Consider the following 13,686-nt stretch of genomic DNA (forward strand, 5'->3'; position numbering starts at 1 on the left):
TAACGGAACGTCAACGAGATACCACCTTTTCGCTGTTACATGTTTGCTGAGGACGAGTCGTCAATTTCTCTTCGCGGGGAGGGTTCTTCACCGCATAAAGTATTCGGCAAGAGGTTGGATGGTGTGTCACTGTTGACGAACAGAGGCCATTCCAGGGAGGAAGCGGTTTTTGCTTCCATGAGAGTGCTACATTCATAGGCTTTTTGAGGTAATAAATCATTATTTAACGCTGTTGACGAGTCTGTTTGTGGAATGAAATACTCTCTGTTGTTCTTTCCAGGTTAGCGCATAATTTGCTCTTTGTGACGCTAAAATACTAATCTGTAAATGGTTTTTGCAGATATGGAGAGAAGGACGGAAAATGGCTGATTTGTTGTTGTAAAAAGTCCGTTTGTGCAGGCCCACGTGCTCGATGAGATATGTAAAGATGACATGTTTAAAGGTGGAGGTTGAGGGGTAGCTGGCATGTTTAGTGCACCGGTGCTTTCTGTTGCAGCCTTTCTATCTTCTGTTTGGCTGCCTATCTGCGGGACACTGTTAGCTGCAGACGCTGTAACCGGGATCATCTGATGTAACCAGCTAACCGGCTAACCAGCAAACCGGCTAACCAGCTAACCAGCGACTGGGTGCGGCGCCTGATGTCTCCACTTTTCCCTGCTTCGTAACAACGCCAGCCGGCACTACATTCCACGGAGCAGTTGTGGAGACTATGAACAAATTACAGGCCGTCCACCCAGTGGCAAAACAAAGCTAAGTGCACCATGTCTTTGCGCCCCGTTGACCACCGTTGTCATCTTTTCCATTTGTGATTATATTCGAGTAGTGACAACGTGGGGTGTGTGACACCTGCATTAACTAGCACTTTTGGGCAGATCAGCTATATTTCCCTAGCTTTACACGGGATCAGCATGTTACTATAATTTTCTATATTCTAACTGGCATTTTGTCAGTGACCATTGGTTTTACGTTTTGAACGTAAAAGAACATTTTGGGAGTGAAGTCTCGAGGGAGGTGGCGAGTTATTACATAAACAGGCGTCTGAAACTTATACTTTTGTTGTTTCCATTAAATTGTATGACTGCGAGAGTGGATCGTGGTGTAGTTAGTTAGTTAGAAGTAACTAACCGTTTCATAATCACCTTAAGTGATATACTGAAACGTGACACATGGGGGCCAAGCTGGGATTTACTCAGTTAATTTCCAACTGATAAAGACCCACCAATTAAGGATAACTAAGAGCAGATAATCTCGTCAGTGCTCGACTTATTTTCTGCTTGGTGCTACCCTTTTTTGTATAGTTTTGATTATATACCACACTTTAAGCGATTCACATCTTGCAGGAAATGTAAATTGTAATTTGTGAGCTATTGTATGCGCTAACTGTGATTACTTCCCTTTCCTTTGTTTGTGAATCTTTGTTGTTGTACGTTCAGAGTTTTCCGTTGCAGAGAGCTGAGCGGGGTTAGCGGATTTGTTATTCGTTTTACTCAGTGTTCTCTACCGTGTTGTTTCGCATTCTGTAACAGGTTACATTTCTACTGTCTTGTTTTACTTGGATTTTTCTCCATATTTTGACTTTGTTGGAATTGGGGGGGGGGGGGAGGGTCCGAGGACTTCTGTCCTAACCACGGCTGTGGGAAACACTCTGTTTTACCGCAAAAAGCAGCCATAAATTAGGCTACGCGTTTTGTTCTACACCGTTTGGATTTTTCTTCTGCATTTTCTGGTTGCTGGATTTTTGTATCCATCGTTTCATCACCGCGGGTTCTAGCTCTAGCTGCGTTAGACTTACCTTTGTGATAAAGCTTTGCTAAACTAACCATGGCTACAGGGGGTTCTCCTACGAGGAGACTAGCTTTTGAGACTCCTGGCAGCGAGCAACCGACTGAGCGAGACGCACGCGTTAGAGCCCGAAGTGTTCTAAAACGCTTAGAAGTAGAACGGAAGGAAGAATTTGAGCGACTGACAAGAAAAGAAGAACGTGACCGACAGGACAAGAAGGACGAACTTGACAGACAAGAAAGGGAACGACAGGCTGAACGACAGGCAGAACGAGACAGACAGGAAAGGAAAGACGAACGTGACAGACAGGACAAGAAAGAGAAAGACGAACTTGACAGACAAGAAAGAGAACGAGACAGACAAGAAAAGAAAGAGAAAGACGAACGTGACCGACAGGATAAGAAAGACGAGCTTGAGAGACAGGAACGACAGGCCGAACGTGACAGACAGGACAAACAGGCGGATCGCGAACACCAGCTAGAACTAGCTAGGCTACAGGCCGAGAAGGGTACACCTACTCAGGCTAGCGCGCCGACGTTTGTTGCTGACCGTACGAGACTGCCGACGTTCGACGATGACAAAGACGAGCTCGACGACTTTCTACGCAGGTTTGAACGTATTGCATCTGACCAGAAGTGGGAAGAGGCCACGTGGGCTAGCCGGCTCAGCACTTGTTTAAAAGGACGCGCATTGCAGCTCTACAACGCTTTGGATGACGAGGAGGCGAGGGACTATCAGGCACTAAAGAAGGCGTTACTCCAGCGCTTCAACCTGACTGCTGAAGCCTACCGACGACGTCTGCGGAACAGCAAGAGACTGAGCGGCGAGCTGAGTCATCAATTTGTGGCACGTCTGAATCTTTACCTGCGGCGCTGGGTGGAGATGGCCGAGAAGAACTGGACCGTCGACGACCTTGCCGACCTCATTGTTATGGAACAGCTGATGTCCAGCCTGCGACCTGAGGTGGTGACTTTCGTGCAGGAGCACCAGCCAAAGACTACTCAGGAGGCGGCAAACTGGATCAGGGTACACGAGGACGCCCAGGCGATCTCCGGCAAATCTTCAGGCTCACGGCCGGGAAAATCAGGAAATGCAGGTTCTTCAGGACCCAAGGACGGGAAGGACGATCAGGGACACCAGGGATCAAGTTCCAGAACCGACATCCAGTGTTTCTACTGTGGCAAGCGGGGCCACGTGGAAAAAGACTGCCATAAGAGACAGGCTGACCAGAAGGGCGTACATTTTGTTGGCAGTGAAGAGTTCAGGGACGTCACGAGCACATGCACGATTCCACAACTCTGCGTTCCGTGCTCCAGGAAACATTTCCAGCCCCATTGCAACGTCTACGTCAACGGAGTGAAGGGCGAAGGTCTGCGGGACACCGGGGCAGACATGATAGTGGTTCGGGCGAGTCTAGTTCCGGCTATGGCCTACACAGGAGACAGTATCAGAGTGAGAATGGCCGAGGCATCTCACGCTTACGACTTGAACACAGCCGTGATCAAGGTCGTAACTCTGTTGTTCACGGGGACCATTGTGGCCGTCGTCATGGACGATCCTCCATGCGACCTGCTTATAGGGAACCGTGTTCAGTTTGTTGACGGCGTCATCAGGGAGGTTCCCGTTTATCGGTCTCCCGACGTCATTTCAGTGCTCACGCGGGCACAGGCGGAGCGAGAGAACAAACCTCTCAAACCCCTACCTGCCGCACGAGCTGCCCTGGGGAACGTGACCCCCGCGCTTCTCGCGAAGGCTCAGGATTCTGACCCGACATTAGCGACTCCTCGGGAGCACGCGAAGTCGGGGAAGGTGAAGCTGAGCGGGAAGCATGGGAAGTCAAAGTTCCTCAGGGAGAAGAAGTTGCTCTACCGTGAGTTCAGCAACAGAGAAGGAGCTTTCAAACAGGTTGTCGTGCCTCGCGAGTTTCGCGAGGGTGTCATGGCAACGGCACACGACTCGATTCTTGGAGGTCATCTTGGCACCAAGAAGACCACGGACCGTGTGTGGCGCCACTTCTATTGGCCAGGCATCTGTACGGATGTCCGACGTTTCTGTGCGTCATGCGACAAGTGCCAGAAAGTGGTTGCCAAAGTAAGGGTGAGGAAGGTCCCCTTAGAAAAGATGCCGCTCATCGACGAACCCTTTCATCGGGTGGCAGTTGACATCATCGGGCCCATCTTGCCTGCGTCTGAGGACGGAAACAGATACATCTTGACCATGGTGGACTACGCCACTCGATACCCAGAGGCGATTCCTCTGAAATCGATCGAAGCTACGCGAGTAGCTGAAGCACTGGTCACCATGTGGTCCCGGCTGGGAATTCCATCGGAAGTTCTCACCGACAGAGGCACTCAGTTCACGGGAGGAGTGATGGCGGAGGCAGCACGACTGCTATCGCTTGAGCAGCATTTCACCACTCCTTACCATGCTCAGTGCAACGGACTGGTGGAAAGGTTCAATGGTACCTTGAAAACCATGCTGAGGAAACTAGCTCAGGAGAAACCACGCACGTGGGACAGGTACATCCCAGCACTGCTTTTTGCATACCGCGAGGTTCCTCAGGAGAGCTTGGGTTTTTCCCCATTTGAGCTGTTGTACGGCAGACAGGTACGCGGTCCCATGGCTATCCTGCGTCAGGCTTGGACGGACAAAGAAGCTGACGAGGAGGTGCAAACGACAGCGACCTACATCGTAGAACTCAGGAACAGGATTGAAGAGACCTGCAAACTGGCTCAAGAGAACCTGGGAAGAGCAGCACAGCGTTACGCGCGAGGATTCGACCGCAAGGCACGGCCGCGCAGCTTCAAGATTGGAGAACGAGTGTTGCTACTTCTACCTGTCAAACACAACAAGCTACAACTGCAGTGGCAAGGACCTTTTGAGGTGACAGCGAAGGTGGGCCAGAACGACTACAGGATCGTCATGAACGGGAAAGCACGCCTGTACCACGCCAACCTGCTGCGCGCCTACATAGAAAGGACTGCCTACGGGGAGAAGAACAAAGACAAGAAGAACAAAGACAAGAAGACAGAGAAGGTTGCAGTCATCAGGGGTGAAACGAGGGGTTGCTCGTTCCAGAGGACGACCTTTCTGTCTGGAAACAGACCATCAACCTCTGCAATACCTTCAGGTTGCAAGGTTGGCAAACGCCAGACTTATGCGCTGGGCGTTGATCCTCCAACCGTACCAATTCACGGTACGCGTCATTCCAGGCGCCAACAATGTTGGAGCTGATTTTCTCTCTCGGGCTGTAGAGGAGAACATGACTGGGAGCGAAACCGAGGTTTCGTCTTGAAGAGGGGAGGTGTGTCACGATCTAGTGACATGGATCAAGAAAGTGTCACTCGGTGGGGTGCCTTCTCTTGGTCAATTGCGATAGAAAGCGCCTGTGCGTGAGTCTGGGCTACGGCAGAGTTTTGCTGACAGCGCAGGACAAACATATTGTGTCGCACGGATTTCACGGGGTGATTTCTGCTGTCGAGGCAGAATTGTCGATAGCTGAACTTGATATGTGACAAGGTTAGTCACGTGTTTTCGTCAAGGTTGTCTGTCTGAGACATGATAACTGGACACTTGACAATCAGCGGCAAGAGGAGAAGGGTCGGTGTCTGCGTCCTTAGAGTATCATGATGGTTTTCATCACGACTAGATATTTCACTTCTATCTACGTGCCGTTCTGCTAGCACAGTTAGGGCTCTAACGGAACTTCAACGAGATACCACCTTTTCGCTGTTACATGTTTGCTGAGGACGAGTCGTCAATTTCTCTTCGCCGTGCGGGGATGGTTCTTCACCGCATAAAGTATTCGGCAAGAGGTTGGATGGTGTCCCAGTCAGCACAACAATATTGGTCCAATATTGTTCCAATATTGACTTTTTTATTGGGCAATATTGGATGACATTATTGGACCAATATTGGAAGTGATCGTTGACTGAATATCCCACCAATATTGGATTCCAATGCAAAATCCAATAAAAATCCAATATTGGTCCAATGAGACATTTGTTTTGTGCAAATGTTGGTAAATTATGCTAGTATCTTGATTTGAAGAAGCGTGATCGCTCTGTGTTGCATTTGCTTTGACAGCATTTGATTCGGCAATGCTTGCTGACAAATCATCGCTCGCGATCTTTCGAATTTTTCTTCTCAACGACGAATAAGAGGACATGGTTGCCGAAAATAAAGTTCACAAATGCTAAACCTAACTATCTTGTAATGTATCTGTTTACAAATGATGTTATAAACCTGATAGTTTTACCTACTCGACATGTACTCTTCTCGAAAAGGATGATTAGGATGAAGATTGACAGAAATTAAACAGCCACAAACTTAGAAAACGTGCGTGGAAACGGAAATGGGTCACCGGCGGAAATGGTAAAGGGAGGTCATCACCCCATCATCACTGACAATTTAAAAGTGATTACGTCCCTTACTGTTGGATACCAACAACATTCCAATATTGGGTGACAACACTTGGCTTATTATTGGATACCAACAGCATTCCAATATTGGATTACAACACTGGCCTTCTCGTGATTTGATTATGTCCCTTTATTGCATGTATTATTGGATAGCGACACCGATCCAATATTGTATTGTAACTATAGCTCCATCATGACGTGATTATTGTATTTATTATTGGATAACAACACTATTCCAATATTGGATTCCAAGACTGGTTCGCGCAACTCGTTCAACCTTGGAAAACAATAAAGAGTCGTACGAAATTCAATATCAATCTTGGATTACAATAATAATACAATATTGTATAACTATTGTAACAATATTGTGTGCTATGTGGGTGTGTCACTATTGACGAACAGAGGCCATTCCAAAGAGGAAGCGGTTTTTGCTTCCATGAGAGTGCTACATTCATAGGCTTTTTGACGTAATAAATCTTTATTTAACGGTGTTGACGAGTCTGTGTTTGTGGAATGAAATACTCTCTGTTGTTCTTTCCAGGTTAGCGCATAATTTGCTCTTTGTAACGCTAAAATAGTGTATATGGTTTTTGCAGATATGGAGAGAAGGACGGAAAATGGCTGATTTGTTGTTGTAAAAAGTCCGTTTGTGCAGGCCCACGTGCTCGATGAGATATGTAAAGATGACATGTTTAAAGGTGGAGGTTGAGGGGTAGCTGGCATGTTTAGTGCACCGGTGCTTTCTGTTGCAGCCTTTCTATCTTCTGTTTGGCTGCCTATCTGCGGGACACTGTTAGCTGCAGACGCTGTAACCGGGATCATCTGATGTAACCAGCTAACCGGCTAACCAGCAAACCGGCTAACCAGCTAACCAGCGACTGGGTGCGGCGCCTGATGTCTCCACTTTTCCCTGCTTCGTAACAACGCCAGCCGGCACTACATTCTACGGAGCAGTTGTGGAGACTATGAACAAATTACAGGCCGTCCACCCAGTGGCAAAACAAAGCTAAGTGCACCATGTCTTTGCACCCCGTTGACCACCGTTGTCATCTTTTCTATTTGTGATTATATTCGAGTTGTGACAACGTGGGGTGTGTGACACTTGCATTAACTAGCACTTTTGGGCAGATCAGCTATATTTTCCTAGCTTTACACGGGATCAGCGTGTTACTATAATTTCCTATATTCTAACTGGCATTTTGTCAGTGACCATTGGCTTTACGTTTTGAACGTAAAAGAACATTTTGGGAGTGAAGTCTCGAGGGAGGTGGCGAGTTATTACATAAACAGGCGTCTGAAACTTATACTTTTGTTGTTTCCATTAAATTGTATGACTGCGAGAGTGGATCGTGGTGTGGTTAGTTAGTTAGAAGTAACTAACCGTTTCATAATCACCTTAAGTGATATAGTGAAACGTGACAGAGAGCAGAAAGTGTATTTTTAACATTTGTAATGTCGTGAATTATTCTAAACCCAGAGTAAAACCAATATGTTTTTCAAATATGCAGAGTAGGGGTTTCCCCTGCTAACGTAATAACTTTTCAAACATCTACGAATTATCACCATACGATAATTATGGTCTTGTCATACACCTAGAGACATTCAATGCTGTACAGTGGAACACCCCTTTTCAACCCCCCACCCCGCCCCCCTCCCCCAATCATGACTCAAAGGATATTGATGTTGCTCTTGTTATTTGTCATTGCTGGAAGAAAAGCGGTGAAACCCTGCATTAACTTGATTAAGAGAGCACTTTAGTCAGCACTCAATTACTCTTATTCTTATTTTAAGGCGCTTATGTTGTGTATTGTTGCTGTTATTAAGATGATTATATTTAAGATTGTAAGGCGCTTAGAAATATTTTAGGATTTGCGCCCTATAAATACCCTTATTATTATTATTATTATATATGTACGTTTTGGGAATAATGGCATGAAAGACATATGTATTTATAATACACAATGGTGCTGATGTAGACTTGAACCTGCTCTTGGAAAAACACTCAGACTCACAGAGAGATAGAGAAAGAGAAAGAGACACCTTCTCACACACACATGCACAAACACACTGTCTCCCTCTCCCATGCACACATACACAGATCGTCGTGAGTATTTGTTTTATGTTTATTTTTATATCTTTTCGTTTTCATAAATTACATGGCTGATTGACTCCTTCTGCACAGCTCAGCTTCAACAAAACAAGCAGATCTCAACAACACATCAACAAACTAACTTATCAATCAATCACGACACCAACATGTTCCATTTACCACAGATTTTCTTTCTGATTAGTTCCTCACAAAATGTATTTCAAAAATCCTTATACATCTGAATTCGAAGTTTTAATAATCAAACAAATCTGTTACCTTACATCCTCAAGTTGAATATCAATATTACATATACAGCCAGAAAATCATGTGAATTTGTTTTTACAAATTCAACATAGAGCGGAGCCAGGCATCAGCTAAAACGCCATGACTACATATTTAGTTCTAACTTTGCTGCAATCACCAGATAAAGTTATACCTTTCTTTTTCATTGAGTGTTCTTACTGAACTGCAGTACAGTGGTACATGTAATGATAGGACACTGTTGGGATCAAAACTGTCCTTATGTTGCTGCTTCCATGACAAATATATTTTGGTGAAGATACTAGTCAACATTGAAAACAGGACAAAACAAAAGGTGTCCTTTCATGGAAGGTTATTTCCTCTTCTTGGAGGGACCTCACATCACAGGTAGCATTATTACATTATCTTCTGTCACACTTTCTCAGTCACACTGCACTTATATGTAATACAATTTTCTTATGATTGCAATGCCTTGCAATCTGGCCAAGCTAAAGGGAGAAAACTCACACTCAGACAAAAAGAGCTTGCTATTGCTTTGCAGCTCTTTTTGGTAGGTACATGTTACGTGTGTTCATTTGTTTATTTGTTTTCTTCTTTGTTTGCATGTTTTCATTTTTTTCATGACAAAATGTTTCTTTTCAATTGATACAAAAATAAAGAAAAATAATTCTTTTTAAAAGGATGAAGAAAATAAATCAGATACAACTAATACCATCTGTACGTTGACTTAACTTCAATCTTTGCATCAAAACTTATAACTGTTGTCAGAGGGGCAGTTTCTTGAAAATTTATTAAGAGGTTTTAATGAGAAGCGACACAGACTAAACAAACCGAGTTTTTTCTTGACCCTTCCAATGTGAAATCTCTGATGGCAAGAGCAAAACAAAGAATAACGACGTTACGCACAATTTATGTCACTTCTCTTGCACGTCTTTCGAGGGATTGACAAGGAATTTCGAGAACAAAGTTTGGCTCGGTGACCTCGTCATTTCAGCATTGTAGAAAACTACACGTAGGGTGACCGCCTGGCTATGCATGTGTTGGTAGCGTATATAATTAAATCCTTTGGAAAGTGAAACGGTAGTGCAAGAGTTTACTGTCCTTGTGGCATCCCTGTCAAAAGTCCTGAGTCTGGTGCCGGTTCCCAGATGATCTTCTGAATGTCACGGAATTTGGGGTGAGTTGCATCTCGACACAATAGAAGCATCATACTCTCACTGGTAGTCAGGAAGGCTCCCGCCTCTCGCATCCTCTCCAATGCAAACATTCTGTAATGATAGAAAAGTGTTTCATATTTGGGTGTTATGCACACGGCGACATGTATGGGTATGCATGTATATATTTCTGCATGGACGCACACAAGCACACTAAACAGTTCGACAGACAGAAAGACAGACAGACACACACACACACAAACACACACATACACACACACATATACACACTCACAGAGGTGCATTCACACACAGGAACATATAATCCTTCATTAAATGTCTTTGGGGTCTATTTTGTATTTATTTTTTCTTCTTTGTTTGTAAGGAACTCATTGGATTGGATTGGATTGGATAAGGTTTACAGTCCAGTGAGGTTACCCTCATGGAAATTCGGGCTGCTTTCTCCCCGGGGAAAGCGAGCTGCCATACATACGGCACTACCCATATTTTTTTTTTTCCTGCATGCGTGTATTCATGTTTCCTGAGACTTAATGCCGTGTGAGATGGAATTTTTTTACTTTATTCCAAGTCCCACGGGTATTTGATGGACATTTTTATCTATGCCTATACAATTTTGCCAGGAAAGACCCTTTTGTCAATCGTGGGATCTTTAACGTGCACACCCCAATGTAGTGTACACGAAGGGACCTCGGTTTTTCGTCTCATCCGAAAGACTAGCACTTGAACCCACCACCTAGGTTAGGAAAGGGGGGAGAAAATTGCGGCCTGACCCGGCCAGGCCTGAACACGCAACCTCTCGCTTCCGAGCGCAAGTGCGTTACCACTCGGCCACCCAGTCCTGACCCATCATTCAAGTAAGTGCATTGTATAGATCTACTGACTGCAAGAGAGGGCTCAATGACTTCTTTCTATCTGAAATAAGTTTAAATGTTTTGCCTGGGTTTTACATTCTTTTAGGTGCAAGAAGTCAGCAATTTTCCCCAGAAAACAAACTCTCACTGAAAGCCATAAACACAGCCTTAAAAAATTAAATTCAATTCATTTGTCCAAAGCAGCTAGAACACTGAAGTTGTGAGATCTACATAAACTCTGTCCTGTTCTGAAGTAAACATCATGTGTTAGCATGCAATTCTGAAGGAAGCATAAACAAATTCCAACTTGCTAAGACTTTGAATGTTCTGGCAGTATGCATATATATGTCGTGCCGAATTCACGGAATTGCCGAATTCGCGGAATCGGCAACATTTTTGCCCATTTCGCGTAATCGGCAAAACGCTGCCCATTACGTGAAATCGGCAGCGTTTTGCCGAAAATGCGGAAAGGCCTCTAAAATGTGCCCATTTCACAAAAGCGACAGCCAGTCTGTTACTTTTTGTGTCACCAGAACATTGCATTAACATTGTTTTACCTCCCTACTATGTTTTGTATGGTCTATGTTGGTCTGTGTCGAGCATGACTCCGGAAATGCACGAAAACTACATTTTTTGCAATAACTTGCCATAACTGATCGATTATTGCAATATCTATCCATTCGAGTATCTAGTTGTCTAAGTGTGATGATATCTCAGGCATTTGAGAACTTTAAAACCAAAAAGTGGCTGCTGATTTCTCAAAATGGGCAAATTTTAGAAGCCTTTACGCATTTTCGGCAAAACGCTGCCGATTTCGCGTAATGGGCAGCGTTTTGCCGATTACACGAAATGTCAAAATGTTGCTGATTCCGCGAAATCAGCAATTCCGTGAATTCGGCACGACATATATATATGCAAACAAATATGGAAAAAATAACCAAAACAAGCCTTCACGTTTTCACCAATATTTCGGCCTCGTGGCCTTCGTCAGGGTGTTCACTTAAAGATATATAAGTTCACTTATAAGATAGGTGTATATAAGGGAAGAAAACAGGTAAACAGATGGAAACAATATTTAGGCTTGGCTAATCTGGGTCACCAAAACATACAACACTTTTAATCAATGTGTGAATGTAGAGATGAGTGCCTGTGGTTTAGTGCAAGTAAACTCCCCCTGTGTTTTCATACCTCACCAAAACCTGCTGATAAGGGAAATCGGCTGTGAGTGTTATAGAAGAATGCCTAGCTTTCCCACCACCACCGTTACACATGTAAGTGGTGTTATCTGCTCCTTAAGCAAACTTGCCTTGGCCATTTCAACCCAAAATGACTGGAATGTAGGTGAAATGACTGTGCACTAAGTTTTAAAAGTAGGTCTCACAGAGAGACATAGATCTACAAAAAGAGACACATACACACACACACACGCATATAAACATCCACACACAGACACATGCGTGCACACACAAACACACACATGCACACACACACACACACACACACACACACACACACACACACACACACACACACACACAAGCATGCATACGCACAAACACACACACACACATAAAAATACACACACACACACACTCACACTCACACACACTCACACTCACACACACACAAACAAAACAATCTTGCACTTACCTATCAACCATACTGCGAGAAGAGCAAGCATCAGCTATGACATGCACTTCATAGTCTTTTTCTATCAAGTCTAAAGCTGTCTGTAGAATGCAGGCTTGCGTTTCAATGCCACACAGCACTATAGACTTTACATCTGAAACAAGAAATTGGAATAACTGAGTGTGACTGGGTGACGCTCAGTTACACGAGCAAAAGAAGAGAGTTCTGAGGGAAGAGGCCGACAGAGGATGGAAAAGGGTGTGCGTGTGTGAGCATTCATCGGGTCTGTGAAAATGAGTAGAGTTTACATCCATACGGACGACACTGCTTATTCCCGTGAGTCGCAAATGAGCTTTTCTTCTAAATAGTTACATGAACCTTCATGAGATTTGACAGGAATCTCTTTTTCAGGGTATATATTTTTCAACACTTCACCTAGTACAGGAGAACCCCACTTTAAAGATCCAGGGTTTCGCCTGGAAGAAAAAGACAATGGGACATTTGTCACCCTCAACCAAATTCTGATGGGACATTATAGTCGAAGGCAAGAAATTCAAAATATAGTTGTATTTGGTGCCATATGATAATATGCCAATGTGCCTGTGTATCAGGTTAGTGTGTGTGTGTGTGTGTGTGTGTGTGTGTGTGTGTGTGTTTTTGCTCAGGTCTTTACGAACACCGTACTCCCGTGAAAAGTGTGCATGGGGTGGCGCAGTGGTATGCAATCTCAGTGCGCCCTTTGACGCACTGAAGGGAATTCCAATGGGACAAGGCGCACTAGTAAATGAAACCCTGAAGATCTAAATAAATCAGAGAAAATCAGGTCTTAAAAAGGAGGGAGCCTTAAGATGGGAGTCAATCTACATAGGTTATGAACAGAAAGTCTTACAAAACCGGGTCTTAAATCGGAGGTTCCACTGTATCCTTTATTCTGGAGTTCAGACTCAATATAAATTTCTCTGACGTACATATAATTTTTAATTTTTTTTTATTGATAAATTGAAAATCTCACCACCACTCTTTTTCATGTATTCCTCCACTTCAGGCAGTAGCATAGTGAAACAGGTCTTTGGAAAAATCTTCTCCTCTTTCACACCAAGTTCTGGCACGACGTGACCCAACCCTGTCAAAATCAAAATGATAAAAGTTAACTATATTCAGTTGAATAAAAGGGCTTATAAAAATGTGTGCGTGTGTGTGTGTGTGTGTGTGTGTGTGTGTGTGTGTGTGTGTGTGTGTGCGAGTGAGAGAATTAAGTGTGTTTCGCAGTGTGCTATAATCCCACAAAATAATGCTATGATCTCTCTCTCTCTCTCTCTCTCTCTCTCTCTCTCTCTCTCTCTCTCTCTCTCTCTCTCTCTCTCTATCTCTGCGTTCCTCTGTGTGTCTGAATGTGTCTGTATCTCTCGGTGTGCCTCTGTTTCTATTTCTGTGTCTGTCACTATATCTGTCTGCAGGTGCTAGATGTTAAGCCCGCA

At 44.3% G+C, this 13,686-nt stretch overlaps 2 protein-coding genes across 2 annotated transcripts in view; one reads left to right on the forward strand and one right to left on the reverse strand.

Moving 5' to 3' along the window:
* The first annotated feature begins 1,821 nt into the window (after positions 1 to 1,821).
* LOC138970191 (uncharacterized) lies at positions 1,822 to 6,749 on the forward strand. Its single transcript, XM_070342686.1, has 4 exons — positions 1,822 to 1,834; positions 2,366 to 3,138; positions 3,688 to 4,243; positions 6,745 to 6,749. The coding sequence occupies exons 1-4, from the start codon at positions 1,822 to 1,824 to the stop codon at positions 6,747 to 6,749; spliced, it is 1,347 nt and encodes a 448-aa protein (XP_070198787.1).
* Positions 6,750 to 9,501: 2,752 nt separating this feature from the next.
* Positions 9,502 to 13,686, reverse strand: part of LOC138971405 (isochorismatase domain-containing protein 2-like) — a 4,915-nt gene continuing 730 nt past the window's right edge. The window contains exons 2-4 of the mRNA XM_070344129.1: positions 13,221 to 13,331; positions 12,230 to 12,362; positions 9,502 to 9,821 (exon numbers count right to left, since the gene is read on the reverse strand). Of these exons, the coding sequence (XP_070200230.1) occupies positions 9,647 to 9,821; positions 12,230 to 12,362; positions 13,221 to 13,331 (419 nt within the window). The 3' untranslated portion in view covers positions 9,502 to 9,646. The remainder of the gene's footprint in view (positions 9,822 to 12,229; positions 12,363 to 13,220; positions 13,332 to 13,686) is intronic.

Source organism: Littorina saxatilis, linkage group LG7, assembly GCF_037325665.1.
Source record: "Littorina saxatilis isolate snail1 linkage group LG7, US_GU_Lsax_2.0, whole genome shotgun sequence".
In the NCBI taxonomy this organism is placed as follows: Eukaryota; Metazoa; Mollusca; class Gastropoda; order Littorinimorpha; family Littorinidae; genus Littorina; species Littorina saxatilis.

Coding starts and splice junctions, on each gene's coding strand:
- LOC138970191 (XM_070342686.1), top strand. Junction 3,139..3,687: donor GCAACGTCTACGTCAACGGA/GTGAAGGGCGAA, acceptor GCTTTCAAACAG/GTTGTCGTGCCTCGCGAGTT.